The following is a 22,300-nucleotide window of genomic DNA, read 5'->3' as shown; positions in this document are numbered from 1 at the left end:
TATAAATAATCATTAGGTTAGCTTTTGATGTAGGCTTTTTCCTGATTAGGGTTTTCTTTGTACATTCATATCATAATCAATATACACAAAACCTTTATCAGATTACTTGCATATTATGGTGATTGATTCTTGATTGTTCTTGATATTTCGTATTCGTCATCTCGGATTTATTCCTAACATAAGCTTTGTGCTTAGGGTTTTCAGTTTATGTTTCAGGTACTTCAGGATCGAAAGGGAAGAGCCCGGGGTGATTGCAGAGCACACACCACCTTTTTCTACATTTTGAGATTTACTCTGATATGTTTTGATGTATTGGCATACTTTGATCATTTGGAGATGTATGAAATATTTTTATTAACGTTTTTATTAAATCAAAAATGAAATATTTGGGTGTTATTTTTGGGACGTTACACATTGCACACAGTTCAATTTATACAACCAACAAACAACTCATATGAGAAGCAAATATACCGATGATACCCTTTTCTTCCTAAAAGTCTTTTGATAGTTGAGAATTATTGATCAAACTTCTCTTGAAGCTTTTTATGAATCCATGAAAAAAAAACTCTTTTCACCATCAGGGACCCAATTTGATTTGTTGATTTGCAAAGCAGCCCTGATGGCTTTGAAGCCTAGACATTCCTTAAGAATTTGAGAGACCTCAATTAGGGAGAAGCTTTTGAACATGATATCAGTGGATGATACATGAGAAGCAAGTGTATTAATCTTGAGTGGTGATGTTGAGAAACTTATGAAGCAAAAAGGAATGATGTAGTGATAGACTTCATGAAGCTGATGGAAATAGTTGGAGCTTGAACTTGAGTTTGTGATAGAAAGAATCATCTTTAAAAACACTTAGAGCTTTATATCAACATGAGTTACATACGAAAAGCTAGAAAAACTTGAAGTTTCATGAAATGGCATTGACAAGGCTCATGAGGATGATTGGTGAAGATGAATCGTTAAAAATAGCATATCGATGATCCATGTTTTTTCTATTGTGAAACACCTTTTGACGCTTCATCCATGGAAAAATTCAGTATGGTGAACTCATGCAAAACATATGCAAGTATGAGTATTTTCAGCGAGTCCCATCCATGTGTGAGAATATTATCCAACGTGAATGGTATCAACGTGAATCTAGAAGTCAGCGAAGAGTTCTATCAACATGATACTTATATGAAAACAAAAACAAACCTTAGATCAATTTCTGTATAGAAAAATCTTTCTTGAGATTCCTCAAACGACATCACATAATCAAGATCCATTTTTTCATTGTAGAGTGTGTGCACATATGAACTTTACATGACCAGCCTTTTGCTTTTGGCTCATTTTAATAACTCACTAAAATGCCCAATATGAATGATGTAGATTATAACAGCCAAAGAAAATTTTGACACTTAGATTCTTTTCTTGTGACAAACTGATGAAAATTCCCTTGACAGATAATGGCAACAGGAAATGGAGACAAACATGCTTGAATCTTTTGACTTTTACTTTTGTAACATGCTTCAAGATGAGGGAAACATTGCACCTTTAGTCCTCTTGATAGATGACCAAATAACCATGCTTTTTCAGATTCATGAAAGTGCTTTACGGAAGAGAGACCTGCCCTTGACACTTATTAAGAAAGATTTTCTTTTCAACAAGAAAAAGTAAACAACCCCTGTAGATTATTGGACGTTACATGATTCTGCAAGAACAATGCTTGTTCTTTTTCCGGTATACATTCATTGTATGTGACAATAATCACAAATGATGAGATACAATAATATTTTCTTGACCATAAGAATTGTCAAATCTTCTCAGATGCATGTTAAATATGCCAACACATACATCAGGTCAACAACTATATTGTTAAATACAAAGCTAACCTTAATGATTAAATAACATCACTCCTACTTTCGTTCAATAAACAAAAATAGTTTATCAAAAAAAATACTTTTGCATAATATCATATCTTCTGCTAAAATCAATTAAGAGCATATAACAATAGACAATTGTAATGTTCAAAAATCAAAACAAATAACAACCCATTTACTCAAAAAGTGTTTACATAACTATTGTTCCCAAAAACATTATTTACATAATAAAACCAAGGATGTGTATGGTCACGGCTTCGCCTTACCACGGTCCTTAGAAGTACCTAAAACAAAATGAAGCTGTAAGACAATGCTTAGTGAGTTCCCCCAAGGTACCACCACATAAACATAACAAACAACATCATGCATACAGAGCCTTCAGCATGATTGGACCGCCTCAACGGGCCTTTAGCCTATCTGGACTGCTCTCTGGGCCTTTGGCCTGACTGGACAGCCACACAGGCCTTCGGTCTATTCAGACCTCCCTGGGTGTGTTGGGTTCAGTGTCAGCTGGTCTGCCTCAACCCAATAAACCATAACCATAACATGTCGATATAAACATTATCATAATAGTTAGCAACATAGGTAGTCCTATAGATCTACCAGTCTAATCACATACATAGTATATACATATCTCAACATACCAACACACAGAAAAACAAGATATCTAATCCAATGGGCTGGCCTTGGTGCCTTCAACCCCTAAGTATAATGTGGAAAACTCACCTCTCAATCCGAAAATATTCTAAATGAATCTCTACTCTGATGAATGGCTCTACCCAAATCCTAATAATCAAAAAATTTCCCAATCTAAATTAATATCAATTTCCCAAAATACCCTTGGTCAAAATCAGTCAAAATCAATGAAATTAGTCGAGTCAACTCATCCCTTGTAGACGGGGCGTACTTCGGTTGTATGCGGGGGTACTCACTGTCTGAGGAGTTGGGGCTTGAATTGTACACACGTAGCGTACCAAATGGTACGCCCAGCGTACGCAGTTGGACTTCTCCTTAACGAATTAAGAGCTTAATACTTAAGCTATTACGACCAAAATGCAGATTCAAGTCCCAAGTATCATCCTTGACCATAAAGTTTCCAACTTTATGGTCTTGTCTGGCCAATAAGTGCTAAATGCTAAAAACTCCATCCTCTTAACCCATTAAGAGAGTTAAACACATGCATGGAAAGGGATTAAGAGTCAGGACCCTATTTTTATGCTTCTAAAACCCTCAAAACATTTGAAAGGACAGCTAGAATGTACAAGAGCATGAAATACTCCAAAAAGGTCAAGACTTGGGACAAAATCCTCATGAATGAAGGACTTAGCAAGATCTAATGAAATACAAGCCATGCTTGAAACTTTATACCTCTTGGAGGTTGCTAGAGAGGTGAAGATCCCAGATCCAAGGCTCCATTAAGCTTCCAAGGTGGTTCTACCTCCTTTTTTCTCCTTCAAGACCACCAAAAACACCCACAAAGGTCAAGAATGCTCAAACAAGTTGCTAGGGTTTGCTAAAATCGATTGGAGGTGTTGGATGTTGATGAGAGATGAGGTTGGAGGCCATAATGATGTTTAAATATGGTCTAAACCCTAAAATTTAGGGTTTGAAACCTTCTCATGTATGCCTTGCGTACGTAATGTACACCCAACATTCTAGTCCAGCGCATGTACGCCCAACATACATATCGTACACCCAGCGTACGAACCTTCGGCCTGAAATTACAAAAATGCCATTATTGGCCATTTTACAAACTTTCTCATGCACAAGGGATAAATACTATAAGTCTTTATACTTAAGGTTTAAATTTGGAAATACCTCATCGTCGGGATGTTACAACAATAGACATAACTTTTTTTTTTTTATCTTTAATCAGAAAGAGAGAGAACCACATATATACGTTTGTGAAATTTAACATTTCTCTCATATTTCAGAAATTAAAAAGAGATCTTGGGAACCCATTCAAGATTGGTTTTTATAACATACCTCATTTCTGAAAAAATATATATATGAAAAATAGACATTAACTTTAGATGTTTGAACTCTTTTCTTCTTCTTCTTCATCTGATTTTCAAATTTATGAAGAATGCTTCAACTTCTGAATCTTGAGTGTATCAGAAAACCTGCTCCGATACCAATTGAAGGTTTGTATAGATTGGATACACTCAAGTATGAATAATGAAGAACAAACAAAGAACAAAGAACAAGATAATCACAAAGACGCTTTCACTAAGAAAGGATGTTCTCACCAAAAGAATGAAGTTCATAAAGACAGACACCAAGACATTAATGGCACCAAGTTGTACATTATGGTTTCACCCTAATGTTGATTATATACTAACTATTCTAGAGAATCCCTTCAATTAAGGGATTAATTCTATTCTAAATATAAACTAGTCTATTTAAAGTTTTGATCCTAATCACCAATATTATGGATCAAATATATATTCTATATATACAACATATAACTGCTTGATATACAAAGATCACTAAGATCATGGAGTTCACGCTGACGTTGATCATTCAGGAGTTGGCGTTGGCGCTGGTGATCAGCATGTAATGTGTTTGAATCATCAGATGAGACCTTACAAGATAATTATTACTTTCTCAGTATGAGTTGAAAAAAGAATTGATTCTATCTGATCTTGATGTTGTCTTTATTAACTCACACATTGACATTTCCTTGAAAATGTAGGTATCCAAAAATTCCAAATTCCAAACATATCTATGAACCGCCTCTTATCCTAAATTCTCAAATCAACAACTCCTATTTTCTCTCAAATATATCAGGCTCCAAATAGACATTCAAAACAAGTTAGTTGAATCTTTTTCTAAAATCTATGTTTTTTAGGAAATCGACAATTACTTGTATTATTCACATGTGATTAAAAGTTAAAAAAATAGTTTGACAAATACACAAGTAATATCCGCATGTGATTAATATAATAAACATCAATAATAAAAATATACCTTTTCTTGAAGTTTTTTCATAATATGTTACATACACAATCTATGTTTTGAATCGGGAAATATGGATTCAACAACTTTTTTTACTGCTGCATCTTGATCAGTTATAACTAACACTAGTTGTTTCACATGAGCTTTTAGAAATCATTTGAGTAACCACTTATATGATTCAATACTCTCATTCCTAAACAAAACAGCTCCAACAGTAATAGATCGCTTCTGATGATCAATGGACGTAAATGGAACGAAAACCAATCCATACGTATATAATAAATTGTTGGATTTGGTATCTAAGCCCATAACTATAATTAGTATGTACTCGACCCGAGAGTAGCATAGTCTATTTGAGTTGCTTTCACCAGAACAATCTGATAGGATGGACATTTGAGAAAGAGGTTATTTATGATTTATTAATATATTACAAGTATAATATATTACTATGAAATCATATTATTTAATTAGTAGTAATCAAGAATTAATTTGGAATTAATTTAGTGATCAAAATAGACTAATTAAATTAATAGATACTGGTTATGTAAATCAATGATATATATTGTTTACGCTATTGATCCATGATGGGCTAGATTTATGTAAGTATCCATAAGAGTTAGCCCACATGAGATGTGGATCATAACCCAAATGTATGGATTAAGGTTTGTCCATGACTCTTGGAATCCTACAATAAATATGTTACCCCTTAGCCAAAATCAGAACACCTAAGAGTTCTAGGAAGAGAGAAATCAATTTTAGAGTGTCTAAACCTCTCTCTCTCAAAGTCCTCCATTGTTCATGGTGCTTGTGAACCATTTGAGGCAACACACTTGAGGTGCTAAGCTCTTGAAAGGCCAAAACTACAAGCTACAATAAAGAGGTATTCTTCTAATTTGATTTTATGATTCATGTACCAAATTGTATGTTAGTTGTAAGCTTCATGCTTTGGAAATTTTATTGCATGTATAATTAGAGAATACATAGATCCAAAGCATTTAGGGTTGTATGTGCACCATAGGAGTGTTATAGTTCTTAAAACCCAATAGTGGTATCAGAGCCTAGGATTGTTTTGTGTTATATTTGATGCTTATTAATTTTCAAAGTTGAAAAAAAATCAATTTTCTAGCCTCTGACTGATGAACTCGCCGAGTCCACTGGCTGAGTCGATGAGTCCACACTACTAGAAAAAAGGCCTTTTACGACGCGCAAATTACGACACTCATTAATTTATGTTACGCAAACGAGAGTGACATTAAAAGAGTGTCATCTCTTCAGAAAATTTAAGGATTTAGGTCACGCATTATTGCGTGCCTTTAAATTAGTGTCAAAAGAAAAAAAATTAAAAACACGGAGGGCGCTGTACCTTAAATGCGCGCCCTCTATATGTGTCGCTTTATAATTTTAATGAACGCGCGTTCCTTAGTTACAAGCGGGAAAAGAAAAGCCAAAAAATTAGAAAAGCCCGCTACCCTCCCTACCCTAAGCATTATCACGCATCTTTCATTCTCCTCACACTGTTGTGCAACTTCTCAATCAAAGATCGAAGGTTACGATTTCATCTCCATCTCTCGACTTCATCATCTCAATCAAGAAAAAGGGCTTCTGATTTCCATTCATCTACTTCATCGTTGCTGTAATTTTACCTTCTTCATCTCTCTGCTGTTATTGAGAATACTCGCCAATAGTTTTCTTGCACTATTCCTTGACCTGCTTCCTTCTAGATACGCTTCTGATCGAGAGATTCAGGTTAGGGCTTTCAAGGCGCCGTGGAAACTGTAATGGTGTTCATTGTGGCGGAGGGATTAGGGTTTCTAGAGTGAGAGACGAAAGAGGAAATTGGGGTAAATGTCCGCAGAAGGAAGCATGTAATGTTGTTCTCTATTAACTGATGACTTAGGGTTTTAACTAATAACTTAGGATTTCGTATTTATGGAATCCAAGTTCTTGATTCCTGAATTTGATTTCCCTTGACCCTCCTTACAGATCCGTAGAAAATTCAGAAGAGCCGCCACATATCTCAAGCACACGGTACCATCTCTCTCTCTCTCACGCACCTTCTATTTGATTTTATTTTTGCTCATCTATTCTGGATTGTATTGCTTTCGAAAATAGTGGTTACTTATTAAGGGGCATTTTGGTCAGCTTGTTAATTTTGATAGAATTCGGTATTATTGGGAAAAAAAATGGGTGCACCCCTGTTCCTTTTTATCGCAGTAGCCTCTTCTTTGATATTTTTTTTCTTCTAATCTCCTTGGTTTGAGAAGCAAGGGCTGCTTGATCAAAAGTTTTTTTTGTTATTGGTCCATGATTGACAAATTTATGGAAGGGTTTCTTGTTCTTCGCTGATTTTGATCCTAGTCAAGACTATTGGGTTCATTGTTATGTCATATACAAAGGGCAATACTAGAATCTTCTTGTTTGGTTTGCGGTTGATCAAAATATTTTTTTTCCTTTTGAAAATGTTGCTGCTGAGTTTGATTCTTGCCATGGCTGCTGGGTTAACTTTAATTTTGAAAGGGGCAATTTTGGAATTTTAAAAGGGTAAAATGGGATAAACCCCAAATCTCATAGAGTTGACATCATAGATGCAGTGGAACTAGCTGTTTCAACATCAGAAGCATTAACAATCCACACATGTATGTCTATTTTTAGTTTCATGGATCAGCTTCAAAATGTGGCCTTTAAATTTGCACGCTAAGTGTTTGTGAAAAGTCCTTATCAATGATTTGGCATTTAGAGGCACCTTTTGGGATTGAGAAAGATGGGCCTTCTTGATTTGATCTATTATAATGTTAGAAAGGGTTAGAATTTAGAAGAATGAACTCAATTTATATGAATGTTTGATTTTATAAAAAAATATGAATGTTTTAGCTTTGTTGTTTCTCTCTCAATTTCAGATGATTCATTATGTAAAAAAAAAGATAGAAATTAAGTTTACAACAAAACTGTTCCTTTTTTTTTTGCTTTTATGTTTATCTGGTTTTACATAGAAGTTTCAATTATATCGTATAAACTTGCCATACGAATGGCTCCTAATATATTTCCTCTTGATATAACATAAGAATAAAATTAATTTTTTATATTATTTGATATGCTTATTTTGCTTACATAATTTTTTTATTTTTTATTTTTGGTATTGCAACGTGTTGGATATGCATTCCAGCAAATTTACTGGAGTGGGTTGGGCGCTTGGGCTGACGGAGTTCTTGGGAGGGAGGTCATGTTAAAATTATTTTCTAAAGAAAGAGATGAAAGATTGATACACCATCTCATGGCTTCAAAGGAGCTTCATCCATCCTTAATATCTGCCCAGAGTGAATATAAGGTGTAAGATGAGAGTTCTGATGAAGATTATCACAATCTTCATTGATGTTTTGTGAATACTTTCATTAATGGTTCTTATCTTGTGGTTTGTTAAGCAGATTATGAGTAATCGAACAGTTGTTGATAAATCTAATTACCTTTCATCTGTGCAGATTGATTCCTGTGAGGCAGAGTAACTTCTCATTAATTAAACGAGTTACTTTACTCAGCAAAGATGAGCGTAGTTGGATTTGATCTTGGGAATGAGAGTTGTGTTGTGGCAGTTGCCAGACAAAGGGGAATTGATGTTGTTCTTAATGATGAGTCAAAACGTGAGACTCCTGCTCTTGTGTGTTTTGGTGATAAACAGCGTTTTCTTGGAACAGCTGGTGCTGCAACGAGTATGATGAACCCAAAAAACACCATTTCCCAAATTAAGCGGTTAATAGGGCGTCCTTTTTCTGATCCTGAATTGCAACAAGATCTCAAGGCTTTGCCTTTTTCAGTTACTGAGGGACCCGATGGTTTCCCATTGATCAATGCAAGGTATCTTGGGGAAACAAAGTCATTCACCCCAACACAAGTTATGGGAATGGTTTTCTCAAACATGAAGACAATAGCTGAAAAGAATTTGAATGCAGCAGTTGTGGATTGCTGTATTGGGGTACCTATCTACTTCACTGATCTTCAAAGAAGAGCTGTAATGGATGCAGCTACTATTGTCGGTTTGCATCCTCTACGGTTGATGCATGAGACAACAGCCACTGCTTTAGCTTATGGAATATACAAAACTGACTTACCTGAAAATGAGCAGCTCAATGTAGCCTTCATTGACATTGGACATGCTAGCATGCAGGTATGCAGTGAAGCTCAATGCCCTTTAGTTCAATACATTACACGAGAGCTTTTAACATGCTTAATAATGGAATATGTAATGAGATTCGCAAGCCCCGAGTGAGTATTCAATTGCTTTTTTATTATTCGGGTAATTAATATCTCTACCTTTTTTTATTTAGTTCACTAATCTATACATATACATCTATATAAAAAAACCTTTTTTTCTATATTTTGAAGGTATGCACCTGTTCGTAGCGATTCGGTTGTTGGTGAGCTGAAGTTGTCAGAGCCAACTGATGTAATTCTCCTAGGTATTACTTTTGTATTTTTCAAGATTTATTTTATATACTTTTCTTAAAATGCAAATTTGTTAAATATTATGTTACATTTAAGAGATTACAAGAATTGAGATGCTTGCGGTTACTAGTAAGGATTTTAATCCTTCTACATTATAAAACTTACTTTGTTTCATATTTTCAAATATTAAATACTTATTTTATCATACCGTATTAAAAAATAAAAAAGATAGGTACATTTGTTCAGAAGAGAACAAATCCTTTAAGCCATTACAATCATAATGTTCTTGCCCATATAAGCTGTGATTTGATAACATTGGTAATTTCTTCAGATGTGAATTCATTGTAACAGATACATTTGGAAGATCGAGTGAAACTGCATATCTGAAACTGCCCTGTTTCCCCTGGTCTTGTCTTCTAGACTTGACCTTATTTCTCTTCTTATCTATCATTTTTGTTACTTTGTAATTTCAATTAATATATAAACAGGTTTCTTGGATTTTTTTTTCAGGAATTCCTAAAATAGAGAAGCTAGAAATTGAAGGGAAAGCTTTCCATACAAACTTATATGCAGTTCGTTGTAATTATAGTGGAGGAAAAGAGGGTAAGAGTAAAATCATGTGGCTTAGATCAATGGTTGGAAGTCCAAATCTTATTTCCATTCCCGATATCTTTTTTCTTTTAAAAAATTTTACCACTTTATGAGAAACAAAGTGAAATGTGGGTCTATAAATTGTTTTTTTTATTGTAGGTGAAACAGAAAGGATCATCAAACATATGATCAACCTATTTGGGCTAGTATTATCTGTGGCTCCTTCTCCTGCTCCTGCTCTTCCCCCATCATTTTCTTCCATTATGCAAAGATTTAAATCTTACTAGCTTTTAATCTTTCCATCATGACAAGAATTTTGTATTCTTATCTTGCTGATAGGTCCAAAGAAACTTGAATGGGATTGAACCATTGTGCTTCCTGATTTGCTGCTATCAATGGATGTTGTGTGAATCCTCATTGAAGTCTTCATTTTGGTTTAAGAGAACAAGGTGGAGAGTCTAAAAAGAGACAAGTTAGCAACAGAGAATCTCCTCCAAGAAACAAGTTACAACAGAGAATCTTCTTCCCCTTTGTTCACACTTTACATAATCACTTTCAATAATATTATCTTCAGTCTTCCTATAGTTTCTTCATTATTAATTTTTTTGGAATCTTTTCTAGGTAGTCTTTGGTAATGGAACCGTGGACGTCGTGGTGGTGGTGGATATCGTGGTGGTGCCCCAGTCAACCAAATCCAAACCTTAATTTAGCTGCTGCTGGGCTTACCCCTGGGTAAATGAGAGTCAAAAAGACGTTTTTGCCCCTCTGTTGCTAGGTAACCTTTTCAACAACAACATTCTACTTAAGCAGGTGAGTAATCAAGATTAAGGGAGACTTTTTAATCATGTTTAGCATTCCTTTCCAGTAAGAAACAGAGTTGTATGATTATTTGTTAGTTTTATAGGAATGTATAACACATGTTAGCAATGTATTATTTTTGTTTAACATTTGAATGATTCTTTGTATGACATTATAATTTGTGCAATTTATTTTATTTTTTGAGTATGAAATTTTATTTTATATTATGCAATGGATTGTATTTTTTGTATATTGTATTTTATTTATATTATAAGAAATTAAATGCAAATTTAATTTAAAAATTAATAAATATATAATTTTTTTTTAAACATTTAAATTTACGATACGCAAAAATGTGTGTCATCTTCATTTATGACATGGCCTTTCTTGACAGGGGCTTTCTTGATACGCATTGCGTGTCATTAACACGCGCGTCGTAAGGTTATGACACACGAATGCGTGTCGTCTTCCTTTATGACAGGGCCTTCCTTGATACGCATTGCGTGTCGTAAATGCGCGTCGTAATTGCGCGTCGTAAATGAGCGTCGTAAATGCGCGTCCTCTATAGACGACGCGCAAAAGCGCGTCGTCTCTCTTTATGACATGGCCTTCCTTGACGCGCATTTGCGCGTCGTCTGAGCCTTTTACAACGCGCAATGAGCGTCGTAAAAGGCCTTTTTTCTAGTAGTGCCACTCAGTAAAAGGGAAACTTGATGAGTGATGATCATGCACTCGGCGAGTTGATGACTCTCGTTGCAGAATTTCGGGTTTTTGGCCATAATTGGTTTAGGATCATTACCACAAAATGTTTTGTATCATAAAAAAATGTATTTTCTGATTTGGTAATGATGTTCCTCTTCCAATTAAAAGATAATTGTCAAAGATTTAAGTTAATTGTTGGTTATATGATAAACAAAGTTGCTTGTAAATTGTAGATATGAATTATCTTGCCTTATGAGTTTAGTTAGATCAATCATGAATTATATAATAATTTTATTTGTTTAAATTGATCTAAATGTTTTTTAATGACTTCCATAACTTGTCCTCAAGTTATGGAACATGAAAAATCTTATCCATTAAAATGACATTACAACTCATAAGTTTTCATAAGTTATGAAAATGAAAAGTTTTCAAGAGTTATAAAACTTGCCCTCAAGTTTTGGTATTTGAAAAGGTTTCAAATTATGACAACATTAACTCTTGTAATTGAAAGGTTTCAAAAGATACAACTCTTAGGTTCATAACATAAATATTAATTAAATAGTTTTAATTTTGAATTTTTAATAACCTAGATGCTTTGAATAGTTCAATTTCACCTTATGGATTTTATTAAATTAATTAAATTGTTTAATTAAAAGAGAAGTTTAATAAATTCATAATAACATAGTTTAAGTTTAATTAAATTAAAAGTCTAATTTTATTAAAAGATTAAACCACCAAGTATTTTAAAAGTTTAAAATACACCCTTATACTATATAAAATTAAAAATTTTAATATATTATATGTATAAGTAAAAAGTCAATCTTACCGTTAGTAGGCCTCATTAATGAAGTCGGTCTATAAGGGGGGTATAAGGTTACTGCCTATAAAATGGTGGTTTAATGGGTGTCCACTCTCACCCACCGCTTCCTTGACTGGTGGAGGGTCGTTAGTCGAACGGGTAGGATAGGACATTAATTCTCATTAAAAGTATAATGAAAAATATCAATTAACCAAACACTTATAAATTCCCAATCTTAGTTACTTAGGAAAAATGTGAATTTGGTGTTAACCCATGAAATTTCACTTTGCACATTGTTAAGTCGTTAGTGGAGCATGTGTGGTTAACCAACACACTAATTTGGGACTAACAGTGTGTGGCAAAGGGTAGCTTGATGTTAATCATAGATCAATGGAGCGTGTGTGGTTAACCGACACATTGATTAGGTGATCTGTAACATTAAGAGTACCAAGCACATTTGCATGGTTATTCACACCTTGTGTGTGATCCTCGGCATCCCAGTCACAAACCTGAAGGGCACAATCGAGATTTAAACATGTCATTGAAAAGTTCCATGAATCTCAAAGAATCTAGGAATTTCAATTCATTTAAAACTTAATAATCAATTTCATTTTTCATGGTGGAAATTGGTAAATCATCATTTACCTAACTTCAAATATTTTACAAAGTGATTACAACATCCCTCTTCCGAATTGTTGAATATTGTGTTGGGTCCCAGCCTTAATATTTCATGTTGGGTGTTATATTAAGGACTTAAATCAACTAACTTGAATTTCTCCCTTTATAGATGTCTAGGTCAGACAACTATGGTCTTCCCAAATTCTAATAGAAAAATATTTCCTCATGAAGATGATATTCCACAAGACAATCAAGGTGAAAGATTAATCCCTTCTTTGTGCTATAGTGGAACTTCACTTCCTCCACATCCTCCAATTGTTCTCCCTAACCCACAAGTTCAAAGACTTGAAAAGTTCAAGGTCACTCAAGCTCTATTAGCAAGCCAACACCAAGATAGAAGGTATGTGTGTGCATATGTCTTGGAGATGAAGTCACACATTAACAAGTTGGGAATGTTAGGAGTCGTTGTATCAAGGAAGTTGGATGTTGACTTGGTTCTTTAGTCACTTTCTGAGTCGTATAGTTAGTTTGTTAAAAACTACTATATGATAAACTGCGACATGTCCCTTATGGCTCTTACCTATTTGCTTATTGCTGCTGAATCTGCAATGATTTGGCACACTGGTAAAGCAAATTTGATTGGAAGATCTACTTCCCAAACTTCCATGGACATTGACAATGGAAACATTGGAAGTCCAGAAAAGATTTCTCTTTCCAAGGGAAAGGGAAAGGCTAATTCTTAGATTGTCCCGTGTAGCATTCCCATAGAGTCTATATGTTTCTATTTCCATGAGAAGGGGCATTAGTTGCGAAGCTGCCGTATCTACCTGAAGGATCATAAGGATGGTAAGGTCAAAAAGTTTTACTCTGCTTCAGGTAAGTCCATTATCTAACTCTATTAAATTCATATTGATAGATTCTTAATACCTGATGTGATAAGATCACATTTTGATGTTTTGTAGGATCAAAGGAAGCTTGAAGGAAAGGCATGTTGATTCTGATCGCGAAGAGATGGATTTCGATCGCATGGTTCGATGATCGGATTTTTGAGCTGATGCTAGGAGTTATAATAGATTACTTAGGAATATTTAGAAACATAGTTTTCATCTGTACTTGCATTGTAAGGAAAGGTTTTTTGCATTTTATAAATAAAGCGAAAATTTCATTTTATCTTATTTATATTTCCTTGCAATGGCATTTGTGAAAATTGATGTTTTTATGTTTCTATTTTTAGCAATATGGATTTGATTCTTTCGTTTGTGGTAGTGTCATAATTTACCAAATAAGGAAAGATTCTCATCACCCAAGTTTCAGTTGTCCATAAAATTGGAATCATGCAACTTGTATTGTATGATGAATGAGAATCTTCGTCTTTGGGAAATTAAGACTAATTCCTTGTTCACATGTATATGTGAGTCATGTAAAGGACTAGGGGATCGGATACACTTGGTTGTGCGCTGGTCAGGTCCACCATAAATACCGATAAGACTATTCGTCATGATTTGCTAAAGTTTAGTAAATATGGTTATACTTACAAGATTAATTGTAATTCTGAACCATTGGAAAAGTTTCAAAGTATAGTAGAACGAATAAGAAGAATCAATTAGGCAGAAAGATAAAAGTTTCTCCAATCTGAAAGGAAAGGAGAGTACTTTAGTATCGTGTTTTATGATCATCTTAATGATTATGAAAACCATATCACAATTGATCCTCTAAGGACACCTTAGCGCACTTGTATGGCTAAAAAGAGGAATCAAGAATTGTTGAAATGGTTAAATTAGTTAAAGTGAATCATACATCGTTCCAAAATCAAGTCTTAGATTCATACTCTAAGATTGTGTCTTGAGTGACATGTCCTAATTAGGTTTATAACACTTATCAAATGTAGAGTAAAATGTTTCTTACTCCTATACATTTGAAATTAGTAAGTAATGATGTTGTGGATAAGACAAATACCAACTAGACCAATTGTGTGAAGTGTTTTGTCTTGATAAGAGACCACACTAACTCTTGAATATTTGTTTGTCAAGTAATGTTTCTTGACAAAGAGAGTCTTATATGTCAAGAGGTAGTGGGAGTCTTAAAGATCTTAAAAAGCTTCAACAACTAATCAAGAATAAACCTATTGTTAATCACTAGCACACAACTTGAGGTTTGTAACCTATCGTGTTGGCATATTCTTGTTTCTATGCCCATTCCAGTTAAATTTGACTATGCATGTGAGTTCTATGAGTTATCAATTGTTTTCATAAGCAAAGCACATTGATCAGTGAAAGTTCATTGATCATTAAGGGTGATCTACTCAACATGTAACGACCCAAAAATCACAACTAAAAATTTCTTTAAAAACATTACTAAAATCATATTTATAAAACTGTATTATAAGTCATAACATAAATTCTCGAGTATTAATTCAAAACATAATATCATTATCAGAGTCAAACATTCCCAGGCTATCTGACTATGGTGTGTGCACTGCAATCTTTCTGAGCTCCTCTTTTGAAAACTGAGTACCTGAAACCAAAACTGAAAACCGTAAGCACGAAGCTTAGTGAGCTCCCCCAGTCTAACACATACCATGCAATAACATATAAAGCACATACTGGGCCTTGCCCACTGCATCGGACCGAGGTACGGACTAACTGGGACCTTGCCCCCTGCATCGGACCGAAATCCGGAAACTGACTAGGACCTTGTCCCCTGCATCGGACCGAAATCCGGACTAACTGGGGCCTTGCCCCCTGCATCGGACCGAAGTCCGGAAACTGACTGGGACCTTGTCCCCTGCATCGGACCGAAGTCCGGACTAACTGGGGCCTTGCCCCCTGCATCGGACCGAAGTCCGGAAACTGACTGGGACCTTGTCCCCTGCATCGGACCGAAGTCCGGAAACTGACTGAACATAGCATAGCATAACATATCAACTAACATGAACACATATACTGCATACTGCATCGGGCCGTGGCCCGGAACACATAACACATAGCACATAACACATAAATCCTGTCTAAGCCACGAAGGCATCAAACATACTAACTACTGCATCGGACCGAAGTCCGGAAACTACTACTAACTGAACGGGCCGGCATTGTGGCCTAGACCCGTCCCTACTGGAAGGAAACTCACCTGATACTGTTGAACTGCTGCTGCTTAACCCTTTGACTGCTACCTGACCTCTGACTCCGAACTGTTGCTCCACTAGCTCCTCGAGCTACCAATATCAATATAACACTTAGTCCAACTGACCTCCAAAAGTCAACTAAGTCAACTCTGGTCAAAGTCAGCCTTCCAGGTCAACCCTACTCGCCGAGTCCACCTAATGACTCGCCGAGTTCATATGCTCAGGGTCTTTCTATTCGCGACTCGACTCGCCGAGTCAGTTCATGACTCGCCGAGTCAACTATTCCCGAGTCCTGACCTGTCCAACCCGCTGAGTCTCCACCCGACTCACTGATTCGAGTCTTAACTCGAAGGGTTTGGGACCATGCGACCTGACTCGCCGAGTCCATGAACAGACTCGTCGAGTCCAAGGCAATCTTCAACAGACTCGCCGAGTTGTTCATCCAACTCGTCGAGTTCATCTCCATCTTCATACTACTCGCCGAGTCCACTCAAAGGACTCGCCGAGTCTATTCAGTCCTTAATCCATGCAGTGGCTTTTCGAGCCAAACAGGGCTTCCAACTCATAGATCCATACTTCTAAGGCCTATCCCCCATGTAAAGTGGCCAACTTTACGTGTAGATCAAGAGATCTAGGCTTAAAACAATCCAAACTAGGGTTTAAGACAAAGAGGCTTCACTATCAACCCAAGAACAGATGCTTTATGACTTTCTAGGCCAAGATACACTCAGATCTGAAGTAGCAACTTCAGATCTAGGCTTCTAACTCGAAATAGTTCTTAAGCATGGCATAAAAATCCCCAAATCACATAGCCAAGGTTGATCTATTAAACAAAAGAGGGAAGGTAACGATTCATTACCTCAAATGCTCTGGAAGACCCCACAAACTCTGGATCTACTGCCAAATCTTGAATCCCCAATGAGTGCCTTCTTCCTTCTTCCTTCAAATCACCCATAATTGGCAAGAAAACTTGGTTGAGCAACAATGGAGGTTTAGGGTTTCTGGTTCTGTACTATAGGGCCGCCAATGACCCCTAGGAAAGAGATTAAGACGCTTAAATAGGGTACCAAGTCCCGAAATTAGGGTTTCCCAACCCAGACCTGACTCGCCGAGTCCACTTGGCGACTCGCCGAGTCAGTTACTTGCCTTACACCCGGATCCCGCTCTGACTCGCCGAATTCCTCCCTGGACTCGACGAGTCAACCCTCTATAACTTAGGGTTTTTCCTTTCCTTTCTTGAGCTTTCTGATTTCGGGTGTTACAAATCTCCCCCACTTAAACTAAACTTCGTCCTCAAAGTTTGCTTTGGCCAACTGCCCTGCGAACTACCTCTAGCTCTCTGTCTGGGAAAACTAACATCCTTTTGTCCATCACTCTAGCCACTCACAAAGTTGGTCACTACTGCTGGTACATACTGAATCCTTCTCTTTTCCATAATTTCCTCATCATTACTTCCTCCGACTGAAAATTCTGTTGCCCCTCATCCGCCTACCGGATGCACTGAGACTACCCTGGTCTAACCAATCTGCCGATATCTGCGTTACTGGACTCCCACCGGTCACTACACTCCATCGCAATCTCCTAGTCGCTCCCAGTGACTCCGGAAGATACATCGACTATCTATAACTGTTCTATCCATTCTACCATCCATACTGAATCGATGTTGCTGGAACCAGCCTACTTATCTCTCATATGACTACTAACTCGAGCCTTCCATCCTGAAAGAAAAGCTACCTGCCTAGCTATCCTTACTGATCACTTATACTTGGCAGGAGGGCTCAACTGATCCTGCTGAGAGGACTCACCATATTCAAATCAACCAACTATACCGTCAGCACTTGCATTCCAACACAAATACTAATACTGCCCAAAACTCTGAAATTATCCAAACACAGAACTGCCTGCAATACTGAACATGCCTGAAACTCTAAACTGCCTGGAACACTGAGCTGACTGAAACACTGAACTACCTAAAACACTGAGTTCCAACTCAACTGTGGAGTCAAAGGACTCTTTACTTAGTCGCTCCCACGACTTCTGAACGAAATCTTTCTCTAGAACTAGTTTCCACTAGTTATCATGTCACTGATGCTCTAACAACCTTCCGATCCAAACGATCGGACCCATACGTCACATCCTGACATTATCAATTCCGCGACTAACAACATGACGGCTCCCAGACTGACGGTAGCCCTTAACGTACCCGAACCCCATCGGTCTACTGCTACTCTGATCTCACGACTGATGTGACGATCTTATAGCCAAATTGCTGACTTAGCCATAACTGAACCATTTAGGGAATCCGAATTCTAACCCGTGGATTCCCATAACCTCACTGCTGCACCCGAACGGGTGGGAATTACTGCTTTCCCGCGTCCAACCACGCGCTCATGCTACCTACCGATCTGATAAAAGCCACGGCTACACCCGCTGACTCACAACTCTCCAATACTATCTGGCTGCTAATGAATGCTACGGCTACCCCCGCAGACTTACAACACTACTACTACTATCTGACTGCTAGTGAATGCTACGGCTACCCCCGCAGACTTACAACACTCTACTACTATCTAACTGCTAGTGAATGCTACGGCTACCCCCGCAGACTTACAACACTCTACTACTATCTAACTGCTAGTGAATGCTACGGCTACCCCCGCAGACTTACAACACTCGACTACTATCTAACTGCTAGTGAATGCTACGGCTACCCCTGCAGACTTACAACACTCTACTACTATCTGACTGCTAGTGAATGCTACGGCTACCCCCGCAGACTTACAACACTCTACCACTATCTAACTGCTAGTGATTCCTCATCCTGATCACTGAAAACCAGCCCTCAGTCTTCGAATACTGCACCAACCTCAACATCTTATATCCTTGATATTCTTAGAGATTTGTCGAGGAATTCTTCGGCTTGGTTCCCAAACCAACCGTCTACTAATTCGGATACAAGAAGCTATTGTTGGGAAGTTTCCAACCTCCCAACTCCTGAATCTACGCAACCTGCATGCTGCCTCAGACACTGGCTACTAATACGAAAACATCTCTTGTTAACTGTTCTCAGGATCCTCATTCCGACTCACTTGAGTCCGACAGGTGGTCCTCCAATCCTGGATTCCTAACCAGCTTCTAACCATCTCGATTACATGAACTAACTGCTGGGAAAAGTTCTCGAACTCCCTAATTCTGAACTTCTCAATCCATCCATCACTGAGCTACTACCATTTCTTCTCAGAGGCCGCGCACTCATTCTGGGTCTACGTGACTCTTATCCATGAATAACCGGAGGGTTCTCCCCCACTTCGATCCTGCTTACCCCTTGCTGCTTCACACTCAAAAGAGATCCTGATCTTTACTACCATTCCAAAACATCTACTGGGGAACCCAACCCCACCAGGTAGGAATTTAACCAATCCATCCCAATCACTAACCACTCCGAACTAGTGAAACGCACCAAATCTCTCCCAACCATGCTACAGTTACTGCATCCTCTGAAACCTTCTCCATAAGAGCACATCCCCTAACTACCAACCAATTATCCGAGGTATGCAAATGGCATATAACATAATCACAAGCAATCCACTCCATAACACAACACTTATACCACAATTGATGCAGAACCATAACAATATAATCATAACATAAGCTGACAGAAAAACAAAAGTTACATACCTCCATTACTCAGTGCTGCTCGAATCCCTGCTGAAATCTACCAGAAAACTCGGCTCCAAGCCGTAGGCACCCTTGCCCAGCCTCGACAACCGTTGGCGGTACTTGAAGTCCCAAGGGCAGGAGCTGGCACCTGCCCTACTGAATACAAACTCGGACAGTGGGCCTTCTTGTGGCCCCTCTGACTGCAATGGAAACATAACGGATCAAGTCCCTGGGCGATGGCAATAACACAGTCTCTGCTAAAATGACCAATCTGGCCGCACTTGAAACACCCAGCATCACCACCACTTCTACGCCTACACACACCCATGTGCGTCCTTCCGCAGTTCCCGCATCGACTGCGGCTCTGATAGTTCCTCGTCCTCAAATCCGGACCCTTGGGCCTCTTACCCGAACCTGTGGCTACCTGAGTCTCATCCATTTTCCTCTTCCTTTCCGACTCCCTGCCCAACTCTCGCTCCTGCGTGGCCCCAACGGCAATGCCCGCTGACTGAACAACAGTTGTCTGAACCTGGAGCCTCGCTATCAATCTGTTAGTGATCCTCACGGCCATGTCGGGCAGATCCTCGCGAATGGCTCGCGAAACTTCCTCAACTATCCAATCATACAGAGGTCTCTCTTGGAGACAGGATGTCCTATTCACTCCTGTCCCCCGATGGCAAAACTAGAAATGGGATCCCCCTCCCTGATGGATCCCCGAACTCCATAAGAATCGGAATCTAGACGAGCCCCAAACTGTCCTGCAACTATCTCGGCCTTAAAGGCCTCAAGATGACTGTCCATGAGCTCCACAATGGCCTCCCTAACCGAACCGAAAATCACAGGAGTCTGATTAATGATGTTGCGCATGATCTCTGCAGAAATGAAATCCCTCATCTGATCATCAAGCGGCCCGGCTCCAAAGCCCAAGCCAGATCCCTCCTCGACGCCTGAACTGCTAACTGGTAGCTCGCGCAATGACACCCTGCTGAGAATATAACAATTCTTGATCAATTTACACGCTACTGCTGAGGGATGTCTCACACACTCTACTAGTTCCCTGGTTTTTGCCTTGGCCCCTCTTGAATCGAGTACGGATCCTCTGCTTTCAGTAGTACGGGCCCATACTACCTTCCACATATATCCGTACTTTCCCCAATAGTTACCTCAACTCCACCAAGTCCCCTTTACTCTTCTACTAATCTCTACTACTCTCATCCCAGGCTTGCCCTAGGGAACCTCTGATTCTACCCAAACAGTCCTCAGCTGCTGAAGGCCTCCTTGTAATGCCAATTAGCCACCACCTGAATACCATCACATGTGACGAGGCTCAGATAATCCTTCAAGTAAAAGACTCGTCCTTACAACGGTTGGACTCAGACAAGAGCTGCGCAATAGGGCCAAATCCAACACTCTGAGATTATCCAACCCTGATCACATGTGATGTGACGTATTCACCTAATGGCTAACTCCCATCACTCAGAGTCCCACAAAGCACAAAGCAAGCAGCATTCGGATAAAGGAAACATACTCAAGCAAATCTATTCTCATAACGAAAAACTACACTAGCATACAATGCTAAGCTCATACTATCAGGCATAACCTACACAGGCTATCCTACTACTGTCTACTCAATACTAGCATGAAATTCTTATCAAGCTGAAACACATAAAACAGGCACATAAGGCATCATCCTAGATCCTTAGTCCTATTCTAGCATGCTGTTCTACTGAAGCTGAGACTGAAACTGAAACTGAAACTGATACTGATAATCATAACATAACTTGTATGGGTAAATTGGGAGTACTTACTTGAGCTCGGTTGATTGCATGCACTACACCCTTTTCTTTGTTCAAAATCTTTTTACTTTTTCTAAGACTCTTTTCTTTATACTTTTTCTAAAATTGTTTTCTTTTCTCAAAATTATCTTGTAACCATGGTTTTTCTCTTGAAAACATTATATCACTTCCTTAGTTTGAGTTCAGACACACTCGGAAGTGCGCCCGAATCCCTCAAACCAAGGCTCTGATACCAACTTGTAACGACCCAAAAATCACAACTAAAAATTTCTTTAAAAACATTACTAAAATCATATTTATAAAACTGTATTATAAGTCATAACATAAATTCTCGAGTATTAATTCAAAACATAATATCATTATCAGAGTCAAACATTCCCAGGCTATCTGACTATGGTGTGTGCACTGCAATCTTTCCGAGCTCCTCTTTTGAAAACTGAGTACCTGAAACCAAAACTAAAAACCGTAAGCACGAAGCTTAGTGAGCTCCCCCAATCTAACACATACCATGCAATAACATATAAAGCACATACTGGGCCTTGCCCACTGCATCGGACCAAGGTCCGGACTAACTGGGGCCTTGCCCCCTGCATCGGACCGAAGTCCGGAAACTGACTAGGACCTTGTCCCCTGCATCGGACCGAAGTCCGGACTAACTGGGGCCTTGCCCCCTGCATTGGATTGAAGTCCGGAAACTGACTGGGACCTTGTCCCCTACATCGGACCGAAGTCCGGCCTAACTGGGGCCTTGCCCCCTGCATCGGACCGAAGTCCGGAAACTGACTGGGACCTTGTCCCCTGCATCGGACCGAAGTCCGGACTAACTGGGGCCTTGCCCCCTGCATCGGACCGAAGTCCGGAAACTGACTGAACATAGCATAGCATAACATATCAACTAGCATGAACACATATACTGCATACTGCATCGGGCCGTGGCCCGGAACACATAACACATAAC

General features: G+C 38.3%; 1 protein-coding gene across 1 annotated transcript; it reads left to right on the top strand.

Moving 5' to 3' along the window:
* The first annotated feature begins 8,358 nt into the window (after nt 1-8,358).
* Nucleotides 8,359-10,135, top strand: LOC111879478 (heat shock 70 kDa protein 15-like). The gene is made up of 4 exons (XM_052767655.1): nt 8,359-9,077; nt 9,198-9,271; nt 9,768-9,860; nt 10,008-10,135. Exons 1-4 carry the CDS (start codon nt 8,359-8,361, stop codon nt 10,133-10,135), a joined length of 1,014 nt encoding a protein of 337 aa, XP_052623615.1.
* Nucleotides 10,136-22,300: the final 12,165 nt, after the last annotated feature.

This window comes from Lactuca sativa, chromosome 9 (assembly GCF_002870075.4).
Source record: "Lactuca sativa cultivar Salinas chromosome 9, Lsat_Salinas_v11, whole genome shotgun sequence".
Classification (NCBI taxonomy): domain Eukaryota; kingdom Viridiplantae; phylum Streptophyta; class Magnoliopsida; order Asterales; family Asteraceae; genus Lactuca; species Lactuca sativa.
The sequence above is the reverse complement of the archived record's forward strand: the minus strand, read 5'-3'. Positions and strand labels throughout refer to the sequence as shown.

Excerpts from the sequence above, each read along its gene's own strand:
- LOC111879478 (XM_052767655.1), top strand. The coding sequence starts at position 8,359 with ATGAGCGTAGTTGGATTTGATCTTGGGAATGAGAGTTGTGTTGTGGCA. Across the intron at positions 9,078-9,197 it reads ATGAGATTCGCAAGCCCCGA|GTATGCACCTGTTCGTAGCG; the intron begins GTGAGTATTCAA and ends TATATTTTGAAG. Across the intron at positions 9,272-9,767 it reads AACTGATGTAATTCTCCTAG|GAATTCCTAAAATAGAGAAG; the intron begins GTATTACTTTTG and ends TTTTTTTTTCAG.